Source organism: Xenopus laevis, chromosome 8L (genome assembly GCF_017654675.1).
Source record: "Xenopus laevis strain J_2021 chromosome 8L, Xenopus_laevis_v10.1, whole genome shotgun sequence".
Taxonomy (NCBI): domain Eukaryota; kingdom Metazoa; phylum Chordata; class Amphibia; order Anura; family Pipidae; genus Xenopus; species Xenopus laevis.
The window spans coordinates 92519296-92536811 of NC_054385.1; the positions used below are offsets into that span (position 1 = coordinate 92519296).

The 17516-nt window shown below is 38.3% G+C and overlaps 1 protein-coding gene across 4 annotated transcripts in view; it reads right to left on the reverse strand.

Annotated features, from left to right (window-relative positions):
• LOC108698815 (nesprin-2-like) overlaps positions 1–17516 on the reverse strand; it is a 194396-nt gene that overhangs the window by 135430 nt on the left and 41450 nt on the right. For all 4 annotated transcript variants that reach the window (XM_018230644.2, XM_018230641.2, XM_018230643.2 and 1 more), the window contains exons 9-21: positions 15213–15313; positions 13174–13275; positions 11214–11342; positions 10442–10606; positions 9344–9456; positions 8654–8816; positions 8050–8140; positions 7053–7237; positions 6227–6373; positions 5644–5787; positions 3263–3436; positions 1439–1597; positions 711–884 (exon numbers count right to left, since the gene is read on the reverse strand). In XM_018230644.2, coding sequence (XP_018086133.1) covers positions 711–884; positions 1439–1597; positions 3263–3436; positions 5644–5787; positions 6227–6373; positions 7053–7237; positions 8050–8140; positions 8654–8816; positions 9344–9456; positions 10442–10606; positions 11214–11342; positions 13174–13275; positions 15213–15313 — 1847 coding nt within the window. The remainder of the gene's footprint in view (positions 1–710; positions 885–1438; positions 1598–3262; positions 3437–5643; positions 5788–6226; positions 6374–7052; positions 7238–8049; positions 8141–8653; positions 8817–9343; positions 9457–10441; positions 10607–11213; positions 11343–13173; positions 13276–15212; positions 15314–17516) is intronic.

The following is a 17516-nucleotide window of genomic DNA, read 5'->3' on the forward strand; positions in this document are numbered from 1 at the left end:
GGTGAGGGGGTTGAGTCCCAATTTTTGTGTGCATATAATCAAATATACAAATTTATTTCAAATGTGTTCTTTTTTATTCACACTTGCTCTCATATTGCATGTCTAGTTGCTTTTCTCGTTTACACAGCATAATTTGGAAATGTGGAACTGATGCCCTGCTCCCTATGACAAACAAAGGTCAGCTCTGTTGTTTAGACCTCATGGTGGACAGCAATCTGGCCTCTGGCATTTTACAGAAATATAAGGCCTATTTTAAAAATCACCCTTCAAGTTTAGAGAAGACAAAAATATGGCATCTCTGGAAAATCAGGTTCTTCACAACCTTTGATCTGCATAAAGTGGAATAAAATGTACAGACTAGAAACCCATTTCAAGTTTAGAAAGAAACATGAGCAATGCAGTTATCATTTGCTTTGCAAACCTCTACCAACTCCAGGACAAGCAACAAGAGTGTAATTTTCTTTAAATGAGGAAATTTTGCCCTACTCCCAGTCAATAAAAATTTGGAAGAGAAACATATACTCCCAGTAAATAATAATTTAGAAGAGAAACATCCCAGGAGGTATGCATTCCTACTTGCACACCATTTAACTAAGGTGTCATGGCCATTGTTAAAGAAATCTTTTCAGATACTGTGCTTACAAAATACAATGCAGTCAAAAAAAACATAATGTTCCTCATGATAGTAGGATAAATGGAGCACCACCAACCTCATACTGGGAAATGAACTCCTCAGGGGTAATTCTTTGTCTCATAAGACACATAGCTGTTGTTATGTATGTCTCCAGTTTACCCTTTGAACTTTCAAACTTGTTCTTTATGTCACTTTCAGACAAATGCAATTCTGGGGAGGCGAGGGCATCGCTTAATCGAGACATCAGCATCTGAAATTATCACAGAAAGTATTACCCTTGATTTGTTAGGTGAACTGTTAAACTACTGACAAACAAAACATGTATAGACTGCACATGGTGAGCCCATTTTATTCCATCTCTGGGGAGGCGTGCCCTGTTTTGTAGAATGTGGTTTAATTGTTGCACATGAATTACAACTCAAAACCTGTTCTAAAACATGAGGTACCACAAACTGTATGGATTAATTTGGTGATAACTCTTTGGAACATATTTGCTTCTCAAACACTTATACAGAAAAAAATGAAAACAAAAAAAAAATCACATTTGGCAATTCAATTTTGTTCATTAGATCTGTTTTATTTACAGTGTTAATCTGCAAAAATCCGACAGCAGCTTTAGTAACAGATGGCTGAAAACTATATTATTTTTTCATCTAAAATAGTCTAATACTCTCTGGTTTGTTGAACTACAGTTGCTATTATCCTCTGGGAGCAGAGGATTCTTGTTATTGGAAGTAAGAGTATAACAACACTCGGGAAGCCACAGTCTGAATACAATAGGTTGGAATTGTATTGACGTATTACCTGGACTTTCTGTGTGATTAGTGCAAGTTTTTCCTGAATTCCATTTGTATTAAAATGCTTCAGTTCATCATGGCTGAGGATAATTTGTTGCACTGCTTTCATTTCCTTCTCTGCCTCCGAAATCTGCTCCTGGCACTTTGCCCCTTGTGCACACAAATCCTGATGGAACACAGTAACACAGACACTGTATGAACTATCCAGCATAACAGTGTTTCCCTAAATCAGGTGTTGGGCTATCATCATTTGTTCAACTGACTATAGCATCTTGAAATGTTCCCTGAGAAACCAGAGCAATGTGCTGCATTTGTATTTTCTTTAGGTTTCTTCTTGTAAATCTGCCATGAGACTAATTAATGGAAACCCCATATGATCCACCAAAAAAGAGAGGGCCCGAGAAAAGGTCAGATTCTGTTGCCTTAATAAATTTAAAAAAAAAGCATCACGGTCTTGTTTACTGACTAGTGCAAAACATATTCTGAACAAAGTTTAAAAAATGCTAAATTTTTCAATGTGTCTGCCTGTAAGTTCATCCATATCAACACCGACTAGTACTACCATTAAAAAACCTGAAGTTTTAGTTGCACCAGAGCACACCAGCACATAAGCTCCTCTTCATCAGAAATAAACCCCCCTTGTGTGGCCCCCCACATGAAAGTCTGCCTGCTGTGTGTGCTTACCATGTGTAAACTTTAACAGGTATCACTACAGAGATTAACTGGCCCCTGCCTTGTTTAACACTCAAATTCAGACTGTAATTCCATGTATTGTTCACACATGTAATCCCCCTTGCATTGTTGTAACACCTCAATTGTTCACACCCTAAAGCCTGTACTGTTAACACCTCAGACCCAGACTGAAATTACCCACATTGTTCACCTGTTCACTCCTTATACAAACTGCTGAAGGGGCACCAGCACTGTGTCACTGTATGTAGTACATATAAGAGTGGTCCTTATCGGTTTCCCTGTCTCCTGCTCTGTTCTGCCTGCCCCATGCTCCCTGTGTGTGCCATATTCTATGCTCCCTTTGTACCCCTGGTTTAAAAACATGGAGTGGTTAACACTGGCTAAACACTGGCTTCCATTATTGGCCCTCCACCATATAGGACAATATGGCCTGCTTGCACACCCTGGCCTTTGAAAGTAGAAGCCTGCTGCTCGGTGTTGGAGGGATCGGCACCCTTCCCAAGAGTCAATTGTACAAATACACTGGCACTCACGGCAAGTTCAAGCAGGGAGGTCCCTTGCATCTTTATTTGCAGAAAAGCAAAGTTTCGGGGCTATACCCCTTTGTCAAGCAATATAGGCCAGAAAAATGACAGCCTTCTGTGCCACAGAAGTTGGACAGCACTGATATAGAACATTAAAGGACAATGAAAGTCTAATAAACATTTAAACTCAGTGGAAAGGCACACCACCAGTTAGTTAAAAGAAAATAAGATCCCATAATTCAGTGCTCCTGGACTAAGTGTAAGACCTGCAACATGCTTGCTAGGTAGTATCAGGAAGCATAAATTAAGATTGTGAGTGAGCTTTTAACTGTGAACAGTAGAGGTACAAGGTATTTTGGGGAAAAAGGTTAGCAATTAGGTACAGTAAGGAGGACACAATAACATACATAAAAGATTTATGAACTTTTTATGAAGTTTTTATCTCAATGCAGGGAGTAGAGCACTTGTAAGGGGAATTTTCTTGAAAATTACTATTGTATGCCGAACTGGAGGGGGAGGAAACAAACTTGATCGGATAGGTGCCTTTTAAACTTGAATCCATATATAAACATACCTGCTAACCCTCAAAAGACTCTATGAGAATTTGACTGTACCTGAAGGTCATTAGTGAGGGACCCATCCATGAGTTTGAGCTGATCAGTGCTCAGAAAAAAAGTCTCAGCTGTGGAAGGCCATTGTTCAGCAGAATAAATGATGGATTCAATCCTTTCCACACGGCTACAAATCTGATTGCATACCGGCTGCAGAGCATCATTCTCCTTTACTCCCTACAGCAAAAGTAACCAAAATTAATTATGCAAACCAAATTCATAAACTGGCATATCTATGTCTTATTACATGCACTAGTGAATGTTATACTTCTATAAATAAATGTTAAGTCTCTACACACAAGAATTTCCGGGTTAAAGGGGACCTGTCACCCCAAAGAATTATTCCAAATCCTATTTTATCATGTTAGTCAAGCAACATTAACTTTAATTACACTATGGGGCCGATTCACTAAGCTCGAGTGAAGGATTCGAATGAAAAAAATTCGAATTTCGAAGTATTTTTTGGGTACTTCGACCATCGAATTGGTTAAATTAGTTCGAATACGAACGAAATCGAACGAATCGAACAAAAAATCGTTCGACTATTCGACCATTCGATAGTCGAAGTACTTTCCCTTTAAAAAAAACTTCGACCCCCTACTTCGGCAGATAAAACCTACCGAAGTCAATGTTAGCCTATGGGGAAGGTCCCCATAGGTTTGCTAACCTTTTTTTGATCGAAGGATTTTCCTTCGATCGTTGGATTAAAATCCTTCGAATCGTTCGATTCGAAGGATTTAATCGTTCGATCGAACGAAAAATCCTTCGATCGATCGAACGAACGTTTAGCGCTAAATCCTTCGACTTCGATATTCGAAGTCGAAGGATTTCAATTCGAGGGTCGAATTTCGAAGTATTTTTAACTTCGAAATTCGACCCTTAGTGAATCTGCCCCTATATATATTATTTGAATCTTGTTTCCATCAGTCTGGAAACTCATAATCATTGCAAGGAGGCAGGAGCCATTTTGTGGACACTGTTATAAAGACAAGCCTTGTATCATGTCAGAATCTTGTTTGTGCACCAGAACGGGGGACCTGATGTTTATTCCCATGTACTGGCTTCACAATTAAATGGTTAAGAAAACTGGGGAAATGTGGGGAGAGCAGTGACATCTAGAAAGTGCTGAATGGAAAGTGAAAGTAATTGCTTGCCCCACCTCTATGCCTAAGGCATAGAGGAGGGGAAGCCAATATTTGATTGACAGCTTAGATTTTTAAATGAGTTTACAACAGCTATGAACACTTTAAATAAATAAGAATTTGGATTTCATGTTTAATTTGAAAAGTGATTTCACATACAAATACTATGGGAACAAGCCCTAGGGCCCATTCAGGGAACACTTGCACCCGTAGAATTGGCAGGTGTAAGTTGCACAGCTCACACTGATGCAAGTAAAGCCTGTAATTCACACCTATTAGGGGAAACTTTATAAAAATTGCAAGCAATGTTTAAAAGGCCATCGTCATCATTGACTGGTGACAAAATACACCTACAAAATACACAATTGCAAATTTTTATTTCATGCACTGTGAAAGTTCGCTAAAGCCATTTGGTGGCAAACTTTGCGAGGAAGACGTTGATGTTTGTAATCAGTTAAAAAGGACGCAATCATGGTTGCTAACATTCACAATGGTCTTTGCAAATGTTTTTTTGTGCTAACAAACCATATTACATTCCCCCCATTTGTGTTTATGCCATATCAATAGGTAAGCAAGACAATACTGGACATTTATTATAAGGTAGCCATAGGCACTTTTGCTTTGCATTTCACATACTGCCTGTCTTTTATACAGGATTGCTGCAGGTCTCTGCGCTCCATTTTGGAGCACTGTATTCACGAGGGACTGGTAGGGGGAGGTATGTAGGCCCTCTAACTTGCATCATTCTGACGCACAGGTTAGTCAGAGGAATCAGGCAAAACTGGCAGCCAGTATGGACATAGATGGGTTACACCCCCTGGTTCTGCAGTCTGCACCTCACATCATTTTTCTTCATTAGGCATTAGGTGCAGAGTACAGCAAGACTGGTGGAAGAAGTGTTGCTTGAATGTACTATTGTGCCCCTTAATGCTCTTGCACTTCATCCCCCCCCCCTTCATCTTATTTGACCCCCAATGAGTTATTTATTGTGCTAGACCATTAAATCTTCTGTTAAATAACACAGTTAAGGAAGTGCTCCAAAATAATACGTTAAACTGTACATTGTATAGAGTTACAGGACATGCCATTTATAAAATTCATTACTATGTTTACTTCTATCAGAGAAATTACATTTTAACATATAAATCTATGACTAGTATAGACTGCATTTTCATAAAGTCTTATTAAGACATGCCATTGCTTATGTGAATACTCAGTGTTAATTCTAAGATTTGTTTTCACCTGCATATTTTCAATATATATCCTCAGTGAGTCAGCTGATATAAGTAAAGGTTCAGTTAGCTTCTTCTCATGTTTGCTAGCACTTGGCCCCAAGTTGGTGGCCTTTCCATCCACCTTCGGTTTTATCTTTTCTTGTCTTTTAACCTGAGATAGAAAATTGGTTTAGAAAATGTATGTTAAGGATTTGTATCGTATTTATATATGGCGTTCAAACATTTAACTATGGTGTTCTCTCAATACAGATCTTTTTTTTCCTCTTCTGCCACCTCATGCATTCTGAATAATATGTCCCACAGTCTATGAAAATTCACCTCAGTCCCATCACTCCACTAATGCCATGTCCTTATGCTCCTCTCTTCTCCATTCATGCATCTCTGAACCACCCAACCCATGACCTACCATCCCAATATTAGTGTTTCTTATCTGTTATGCCCTGTAGCACTATTCCTCCTTCTTTAAACAATTTGCAGTTATTCTATACCATGGTGCTTAACTTCTATCCCTGCCCTTTCCTTTCTGCTTCCTGGGAAATTCATGTGTGCAAGAGGCCATATGCAGAAGAAGCAAGAGTGAGCAAACGTACAAATTTGGTCCATTTAGTATTGACATATTTCAGCTCGGCAGATACTTTCAGTGCAGTCTTTTCATGGACTCGCTCTTTCAGGAATGTTGCATCAGTATTTAAGGAAGCATGCACCGATTTCCATTTGGATAAAATCTCTGCAGGAACCTAGATTGAAATGTGACATCATTACATTTTATCCCAGATCTAAAAAGTAGACACAAGTTTTTAAAATGACATGGTAATCAAGGTTGTGGAAAAAAAACACAAGTGAAGTGAGATTAAGCTTATGCTCAAGTAATTCCTTTATAACTACATCTAAAAAAGAAAGGTAAAGTCCAAATGAATAAGCTAAACTTGTATTTTCCTACATTCCAGAACATATACATCGCTTCCTAAATGCTATTTATAGTATCTGCCAGTATAATGTACTGATGAAGTCAACGAGGCTCATTTATAAAGAGCAAGTGCAGTAACAGTCGCACAAAGTTTGCTGAAATCATTGCACAAATTGATGTCATTCATTAAAGATACTTGTGTCTAAAGTCACTCCTTGCATGTTATGGCACCAGTGCACTTTGCTGATCTGTTCAGATGAATTACGCACATTGGGACCCTTGGAGCAACCGAAATTTGGACACTGCACTTCAATGTGTAATTAAGCCCTAACAATTTTTTTTAAATTTTTTATACATATATAAAAAATGTGGCAGAGTTAATAATCTCCTCTTGAATACATAAGACTTAAATCTCTTTTATCTTGAATCTTTTTATTTAAAAACGTCAACACATTCAATAGTACATGTAATAAATAATAATAAAGCCAAGCGATGTGACATGCACTTACTTTAGTGGGAGCTATCCTCTCCTGCTCATCCAGCCAACCAGTAATAAGGCTGATATTATTTTCATAATGAGTCCAAGTCAAGAGGAGATTTTCCAGGTTGGAGCTTGCCAGGTGAATCAGATTCACAAACTCCCTATATTTCATGTTGATCATTTCAAAATCTTTTGAGATTTCTGAATCATCCGCTGTAAAATGTAAAGGATAAAAATCAGTATACAGTATACAGAGCAATTACCGTAGTGGCCTCAAAGCCTCAGATAGGCACCTAAGTCAGAAAACTACACTGGTAAAATGATAAATTCTATACAGGTTTATCCAGAACCCGGTTGTACAGAAAGCTCCAAATTACGGAAAGGCCATAGACTCCATTTTAATCAAATATTTCAAATTATTTCCTTTTTCTCTATAATAATAAAACAGCACCTTGTACTTGATCCCTACTAAGATATAACTAATCCTTATTGGAGAAAAAACAATCCTATTGGGTTTTGTTTAATGTTTAAATAATTTTTTTAGCAGACTTAAGGCATGAAGATGCAAATTAGGGAAAGATCCCTTATCCAAAAAAAACCTCAGGTCCCGAGCATTCTGGATAATAGGGCCCATACCTGTACTGTGTACTAGTATATTTAGTAGATTTATTTATTATTTGGATCAGGAGTGTTTATCCTGTGAACCATTGTGAACTACAATTACAATCAACCAACGTGCAGCCAGAGACTGCCACAACTACTCAAAAATGGGACTAGCAGCTGATTATTCAGTTGATATACAGTTGGGCTCATTTATCAACACTGGGCAAATTTGCCCATGGGCAGTTACCTATAGCAACCAATAAGTGATTAGCTTTTTGAAACCAGCTGCAAGTAGAACAATGAATGCAGCAATCTGATTGTTTGCCATGGGTTACTGCTCATGGGCAAATTTGCCCAGTGTTGATAAATGACCCCACAGTGTGACTTCTTTTCAATTTATAAGTAGAGTAACAAACACTTACTATACATAGCTAATAATTTATCCTTTATTTCTACAAAATTCTGAAATGCCGCCTGAAGGCGAATCAAAAAATCCATTTCTTCAATAAACTCCTGGAAAAAACAAAAAAATGAGTGAGAAAAACTGTAAAATATTTTTAAAATGTCTAATTTCTTACACTGCCCTTATAACAAACCCATAACAGCTTTATAATAAGTGCCCAAAACAAAAGATAATCCTCCACATAACGAATATTATCTGGCCTTGTGCTTAATGCAAGGATGGAGGAGCAATGGCTTTACCCACGGAACATTGTCCCCAGTCTCGTATTCCATTCACATGAAGTAAGAAGTAATGTTAAGGAAGCAGACATTGCTGGTTTTTTTCTGGCTTCTTACTTTGTATACTTTGGTTAACTATGCCCCACTGCTTTAAATCACATATATTTACTTTATAGATAAGGAAATGAGCAGACATTCCTTTCATGCCAGTATTTCAACAATACTTTCTATCTGGCAAAATACAGACGCAGCCACCAAAGTAAGTGTTTTTGACAAATCATTGTGGCTGTAGCCTTAGATACATTATTGAAACTGGTATAGTAAGTATTATTGTCCAAAACTCACTTTCCAATCTGCAAGAAGGGATTCTGCCATCCCCTGCGTCTTGCACTTGGTACTCCATGTTTTGAGCTTTGGCCTGCCTTCATCTAGCAAAGCAAGAATAAAATGTCCAGAGCAGCGGTAATCTAGCATCAGGCTGAAGTCTGCATCTGTAATTTTCTCCAACCTAAATAAAAACAACGGTTTACCAGATTATTATTAGTATAAAGAATTTCTAGAACATTCTTAGCCCTAATTGCCCTTACAGTGATGTTATAAATCAAGAGTAAATCATTTAAAGGACTTGTTCATCTTTAATTGAACTTTTCTTAAGATGTAGAGTGATTTTCAATTGGTTTTCATTTTTTACTATTTGTGGTTTTTGAGTTATTTAGCTTTTTATTTTTTGCAATATATGTTTGCAAATATATGTTTGCAATTTCAGCAATCTGGTTGCTAAGGTCCAAATTACTCGAGCAACCATGTACGGATTTTTATAAGAGACTGGACAGCAGAGGGCCTGAATAGAAAGATGAGTAATAAAAAGTAGCAGAACAATAAAGTTATTTAGAATTAGCTATTTTATAACATACTAAAAGTTAACTTAATGGTGAACCACCCCTTTAACACAAACACATATTAAGCCAAATGCTTATAAATTAGCTAGAGAAGTTCAAATTCAGTTCAACAAACATAGCCAAATTGAAATCATACCGTATTTTCATCTCCTCAATTTTATCGGTAGGGACAAGAACAAAGCCATTGTCATCTACATTGTTAAATGTCTGCAGCATTTGTGTATGAGAAGCAGCACTGGCCAACAGCTCCTGAGTGAAACAGAGTGGAATACAATGGAATGACATGCAAGAACCTTTCAGCATTTGAATAATGTTCTATAAATGTATGATCTTCTAGATTTCTATATTAGAAAGCTACAGATGTGCTTTTTAAATGATAAATTTGCATGGTACATATAGAGGTGTCTGGTGTTTTGCTCTTTCTATGCTCAAAAGACAGAATCAAAAATCGCCCCACTGCTGCCTATACAACCCATATAAACTTGATAGCAGGGGTGTGAGGCACATGAAAATCACACAATTTCCAGAGGTGTAACTACCAGGGGTGCAGGGAGTGCGTTCACACCCAGGCTCACACGCCCTTGGGGCCCTCCGTAAGATCTCGCCGAAGCAAAGGCGCACAGAAAACTGCGTCCGGAGGTGGGCCCGACTGAATGGCCTACACCCGGGCCCCCTGCAGCTTAGTTACGTTTCTGACAATTTCCATAGTCAGCAATGGGGGCACATGGAGGATTTTTGGGGTGTTGTAAGTGTGAAAATAAAGCAGGTGTCAAACATTTTGGTTTTTTTTTAAGTTTTAAGCATAAGTCCCAAATCCACTGTGTACAGCCTTAGAATTCTCTATGCAAACCCTATTACATAATAGAAAATCCAATTATAAAATCTATGACTTCACTACAAGGACAGTAGATTCAACAACCTGTGCTTTGTTAAGGTTATTGGCTCCAGGTTTTCCAAGAAGTGTAACTTGTTAAAACGCATGATGGCACAGAGACATTAGACCTATGTTTATATCTGTCTGGAAGTCACAGCAGAGTAAATGCATTGCATATTGCATCTACAGTTAGTATATGTGTCTTGCTTGCCAAATCTAAACTTTGAGGAATTGGGCTTTGGATTTGTTTATTTGGTACCACTGACTAACCTCCAACTCATTCTGCCCATTTGGGATTTCTCTACTGTAGGGAGTTTTACCTCCTTTGGACGAACCATACAAAAAACAATGGCTTCATACCCTGAAGGATGCAGATGCATTCTGAAGAAGAGAAACAGCATTGTAGTGTGTTTCTGTATCAGGTATTTTGTGTGACATTAGATCTTCCACCTTCAAAAGCCAGGATTCCACATCATTGAGAGGAGACGGCAAGCCAAGATCCAGCTGCATTTTCCACTCAGCAATCTGTCAACAGTATTCACAATAACTAGTCACTCAGCATCTCCAGATTTAACATAAACCAGAGGAAACATAGAGAGGAGATCTAATGTGATCCAAGTATGTAAACTTCTTACTTAAAATCTCATTGCGGTTAATGAAATTATTATGTAGGTACTTAAACCCTCAGAAGAAGAAATTAGTTGTCACTGTATGGCAAGTAATCAATATAAACAAGGGCCAGTAAGTTACATATATTGTCCTGTTCCAGCTGATCAAGATAACTGTGAAAAAAACTGAAACCTTGTCCAGTTTGCCTGAGAAGTAAAACATCCTACAAGAGTCTCTTTTTTTAATGTAACAATCATAACTTAACCAGGCTTTCTTTCTCAGATCTTCATGCCGTTGGTCCCTCTACTCTGTACTCTTACTATTTCAGTAAAGTTTCTTCTGAGTAGTAAAGACCAAAACTGCACCACATATTCTATACGGGGCCTTACGAGTCCCTCATACAAGGTAGGAATTACAGCAAAATTTCAACAAATTTACCCATGCTCATGATACATTCAGCATTTGGGAAGAGTCCAGTAAAAACTTAAGAAAATACAATAAGAAAGTTTGTGTTGGAGTTTACCTGAGATGTTATGTTTGCCAATGATTGTCTAATTAGCTGTTGTTCATTAGCTGGAAGAGACCTCAGCTCTAAACCAGACATGAAATTTCGCTTTTGTTCATTAAACTTTCTCATGAATAGTAACATTTCCTAATGGAAAAAACAACGACATTTAGATTTCCTTGCTTAACAAATATTACAAGAATAAATAATTAAATTTAAATAATATACACAGTATAATACAAGCTGGTCCCACCCCAAAGACAATGAAATACACACATTTATTTAGAAAGCACTTAATTTCAAGAAGTATATTTATATATATTATATTTAAGGCATGGTGACAGTGGTCATAAAAAGCCAAAAGGCCAAGAAAAATAGTCCCACGCAGGGTAGGTCAATACAAGCACAGAGAAGTTCTGTCTACCTAATGTAATGTCTGCTCTAGTTAGTGCTAATTACGGACTACAGAAATCCTTCTCTGCCTCCTGCCACCCTCTTTTTGCTTCTGTTGCACACAGGGTATTTGGTACACTGCTGCCATACTGCAATACTTGCAAACTATCAGCACATGATAAATTCCCTTTAAATCTGCAGGACTTCCTGTGTAAGGCTTTTAGTTTGTATTCATTGTCTGGGCTCTTAATAACAAGTCCACCCATTCCCTGTGTCTTTCATATATGATGGACACTGTAAAGCAGTTGAATTTCTGTATATCTGTAGGGAAGAATAAAGACCTTTGCAGCAGTTTACCCTTGTATGCCCAGTCTCCCCAATGTTGTAAATATCACCAATGTGGTTTACCTTTTTATCTTTTCCACCTATTTTGCAAAATGACAGCCCCAATTTTACATAAACCACTGAAAGGGAATCAAAGACTAACTCTGCATAAACCTCTGTGAGGGATCACAGACTCCCAACTCTATATAAACTAAGGATGTGCAGGTTGACCCCAAACTTGCAGAGACCCGCAGGTTTACCGCCAGTTGGGCAGGTTTGGGTTAAAATTTGGGTGACTGTTGCATGTTAGGGTTGGGTGTGAGTCAGACTAGGAAAGTACATTCCTCCCCTGCTCCTAAAGATTACCAGTCTTAGAACAAGATGGGCACACAGAAGCAGAGTACAGAGTGAAAAGAAACAGGTATAGGTTAGGCACGGGTCCTGCCATGTCAACATTTTGCAGATTAGGGTTTGGTGCAGATTAACGTTTTGTGGGTTGGGGTTGGGTACAGGTTAAGTTTTTCCTGTCCTGCACATTACTAATATAAACCCCTTTAGGAGGTTTACAATCACCGATTACACCCAGTGTCCAGTTACTTAGAAAGTTAGTTAGTTAGTTAGTTAGTTAGTTAGTTAGTTAGTTAGTTAGTAAGGCATTTTCTCACCAGGCTCATGGAACAAATCTGTGCAGCCAAAAGGTTACCTAATGCTAGGGTCTACTGATCCATAGAAAATTTTAGCTGCAAGAATTGTCTTTTTTACTATAAAGAGTGTCATATAGTCTAATAATGGATAAATAGAGTTCATGGCTGCAGCATATTTTTAAGGAATTACTGGAGAAGGGGAAAGCGGTATGGTTGGCATTCAGTGCTCTAGTTAGTTCTAAAAGCACTTCTGAAGGCGGATATTTCCTGGACATCATTTCCAAGATACATTTGGCACAGGGAACTAGGGATTGGTAAGGTTAAATAACATAATAATGATGTCATCATTTAGTTAGCTAAGCTGTGCTATAAATGTCTAAAGAAAGCGTAGACAGTAGAAGGAAGCTGTCACACTAACAGAGAACTTTAATTAATGTCTGATACATAATTAAACAAATTACCCCCAAAATTGAGACAGGTGACCTTAGATGTTGCTTGAGAAAAAGCAGCAGAGTAAGCTCTGTACAACAAGACAGACTGGGAGGGCATACCATTTAGACCTCGTTATAAATGTTATACATAGGCTTGGGTAATGCAGTCAGATAATTTTCACTCACTTGATATTTTTTTGTGTAGTTCTCGGTTTTCATTTCAGAAAATAACTGTTTTACTTTCTCTTCTTCTGAATTCAACCACTCTATGGTCTTGCTTACATGTTCCTTAAAGAAAAACACAAACAAAAATTATTTAATACTCATATGCACATTTAGGGCTCTTACACACGGGCGATTTTTGCTGCGCTCCCCTGCGTTCTGCTTTCTTCTGTTCAGTTGCAGGGGAGCGCAGGAGTAAACGCACTCAATTATTGTCAACGGGGCTGTACTCACACAGACAAATGCAAATGCTGCGTCCCACCTGTGTTTGGCATTTCATGCATCTGTGTGAGTACAGCCCCATTGACAATAATTGAGTGTGTTTACTCCTGCGCTCCCCTGCGGCTGAATGGAAGAAAGCGGAACACAGGAGAGCGCAGCAAAAAACGCCAGTGTATAAGAGCCCTTACTGACTGAATCCACCTGTCACGGCCCAGGACAAGAGAATTGCTTGACAGGTTGCACGGGTATGGAGGAGTGTCATTTCAGGGTGCCGTAGGCCTACAGCTATTGCCACTGAAGTGCACATGTCCACCTCTCATGGCTGTGAATACTGAAAAGTTTTATAGTCACTATCCCTTAACTTCATCAAAAAAGGATAGTGGTGCTGGGTCCCTGAACATATGTCAAAGGGCCATCAACAGTTTAGGTGCAGAAAAGAGACCACACATTTGCAACACTTGCAATTAGGCAGGGAAACACAAGCATTACAGGGAAATATGGAAATCATATTATGCCTTTATTTTAAAAGTCTATAAAATAATGTTGGATTGTGTGGTATTGCAATAATAATAAAACTATATGGTGTACTAGATTGTGTATTTGTTCTATTCCTTCCTTTGTTTCATGAAAGGATTCTAAGCCAAACAGAAGTACATGATCTGGTAGAGGCAAGAATTTTGAACGCAACCAACCAGCTGTTGAATGAATACACAAAGTCTTCCCAGTGTTACTGCACCAATCTGTCAGTGGATATATGAGTGGGTTATAACAGCTGCAGTTATGGCATAGCTCGATACTGAGAGGAGAATGTCCAGAAACCCCACTCCTGAAAAGGTGTAGCTGTGATTGGGGTGTGATGTGTTCTACTGAAGCAGTGATGGTAGCAGGGACTTTTGGTCACATTTGTTAAGGCCTAAGAGGTACAAGGTGCAGACTGTACACATCTGGGTGCAAGTTAGCCTTGTACTAAAAATCTTACTGAGGCAAGCATTAAGAACAGCTGTTATCGTTGTGCTGTCCATCACTTGCCCCTGCTGAATCATGTGCTGCAAAACATAGGCAGTGCTACAGAGTGAGCTGTGGCTATTTGCAATCCATTCAAGGAGCACCAAGTGCTGTGTTACAGGGACGAACCAGCAAGGCAAAAACAGGGTACTTGCACCCACTTCACACTTTATCCAGTGTGAGGTGCAGTGCACAGGCAGACCCAGAATGAATGTGCTCTTTAAATGAGCGACTGCATTGCCTTGTCTCTGGGGTCTATGTAAATAACACCTATTATAACTACAGTATATTTTTACATACTTATAGCTTAGGGAAGCCTGGTTTCTATTTCTAGTAACAACATGTACATTAGCTCCCAGTTGGAATTGCACATGCTTTTTGTAGGAGTTATGTATTCAGCGGCACAACAATCTGCCGGCACCACATACCATATGGGTGGTATACAAGCATGATATGGGCAACCCCTGGCAGAACAGAAAAGGCAGGAGCACCAGAGGATGCTAGGAACAAAGGAGCCCTGTACTTACAGCCTGGCTTGAGACAGTATTAGCTACATATTATACTAAATTAATTAATTAATGCCAATGTATTATCACACGTAATTATTAGGTTTTATAGAGGCTGTTGCTCCTTTTAGGAAAAAAGTGCACTAGTCCAGGAAAAAAAACCACGACACCACAGCAAATGTACTTACCTTTTACAGGCATCCTTCAAATAGATTTAGACTAGCGCCTAAGCTGTAGCATTAAAATCAGAATGTTTTAAGTGGTATGTACCTGTACATCCTTCTTAGGTCCCTCAGCAGACTTTGCATATAGTAAGAACTGAGCCACGTATGTCATGATGGACTTCTCATCAGGATTAGGAATATTTACATCTGGGGAGAAATAGAAAGAAAATCTGTGAACGTGAACTCTATGATAAGTAGTTATGAAAGTATAACAGATATATATTCTGCATGAGGATATGAAATTGCTGGCAAGTCAGTATTAAAAGAAATTTATCTAAAGATAAAAAAATAATTAATTCATGAATATAAATCGACTGTTCTTTAATAATTTTTGATTAGTAGTCTCTAATTAATTAATACAACAATACAAGAACATTCCTACTTGCCTTTTCACGGTGGGCATACAGCAGTGAAAATTAGTACTGAACACGTCAACGTTTTTCTCAGTAAATATATTTCTAAGGGGGTTATTGACATGAAATTTACAACAGATGTTGATAACAAGCCAAGTAATCCACACATACAAAGAAATCAGTCCTTAAATTGAGCGATGTGTATATTAGAAATATATTTAATAAGAAAACTGTTGACGTGTTCAATACTTATTTTCACTGCTGTATTTTCATGGACATACTGCAACTGCCTAAGGTTAATATCAGACCTGACACGCCAGAAAACAGCAATGCACAGTTGCATGTTTTTGGGTGGAAATCTGTCCTGTATGAGCACTGACTGTCAACGCTGAGGTTGGAAACACCAGTAGAGAAAAGCCTATGTGACATTAATCTTAAAGGGATACTGTCATGGGGAAAAAAAATGTTTTCAAAATGAATCAGTTAATAGTGCTGATCCAGCAGAATTCTGCACTGAGAAAAGAGCAAACAGATTTTTTTATATTCAATTTGAAATCTGACATGGGGCTAGACATATTGTCAATTTCCCAGCTGCCCCTGGTCATGTGCTCTGATAAACTTCAATCACTCTTTACTGCTGTACTGCAAGTTGGAGTGATATCACCCCCCCCAGCAGCCAAACAAAAGAACAATGGGAAGGTAACCAGATAGCAGCTCCCTAACACAAGATAACAGCTGCCTGGTAGATCTAAGAACAACACTCAATAGTAAAAACCCATGTCCCACTGAGACTCCTTCAGTTACATTGAGAAGGAAAAACAGCAGCCTGCCAGAAAGCATTTCTCTCCTAAAGTACAAGCACAAGTCACATGACCAGGGGCAGCTGGGAAATTGACAAAATGTCTAGCCCCATGTCAGATTTCAAAATTGAATATAAAAAAATCTGTTTGCTCTTTTGAGAAATGGATTTCAGTGCAGAATTCTGCTGGAGCAGCACTATTAACTGATGCGTTTTGAAAAAAAACCATGTTTTCCGATGACAGGATCCCTTTAAGCCTATAGGCTGGCGTGTCTCTTCTATGTCTTATCAATCACATCAATACGAGAACAGCCAGTCACACAATGATCAGTACTAATTTTAAAGGGGTGATTCACCTTTAAGTTAACTTTTAATATATTATAAAATGGCCAATTCAAAGCAACTTTTCAATTGGTCTTCATTATTTATTTTTTTATAGTTTTTTAAATATTTGCCTTGTTCTTCTGACTTTTTCCAGCTTTCCAATAGGGGTCACTGACCCCATCTAATAAACAAATGCTCCTTAAAGCTACATGTACTTTTGATTACTCATCTTTCTATTCAGAACTTCAACTATTCATATTGCAGTCTTATTCAAATTTGGACCCTAGCAACTAAATTGCTGAAATGGCAAACTGGAGAGCTGCTTAAAAAAGTTAAATAACTCAAAAAACACAAATAATAAAAAAATTAAAACAAATTGCAAATTGCCTCAAAAAATCTCTACATCATACTAAAAGCTAACTGAAAGACAAACAACCCCTTTAAGCAAACAGTTAGGCCCTACAGGGAGATAGAGGATGTAATTATGTTGAATCTCTAGAACAGTGATCCCCAACCAGTAGCTCGTGAGCAACATGTTGCTCTCCAACCCCTTGTATGTTGCTCCCAGTGGCCTCAAAGCAGGGGCTTATTTTTTAATTCCAGTCTTGGGGACAAGTTTTGGTTGTATAAAAACCACATGTACTGCCAAACAGAGCCTCAATGTAGGTTAACAATCCTCATAGGGGCTACTAAATGGCCAATCACAGTACTTCTTTGGCACCCCAAGAACATTTTTCATGCTAGTGTTGCTCCCCACTCCTTTTACGTCTGAATGTTGCTCACAGGTTCAAAAGGTTGGGGATCCCTGCTCTAGAATATGATTCAAGAAAAGGTTAAAATCTCAAAGCCTGGGTGCGTGCCATAACATCAAATT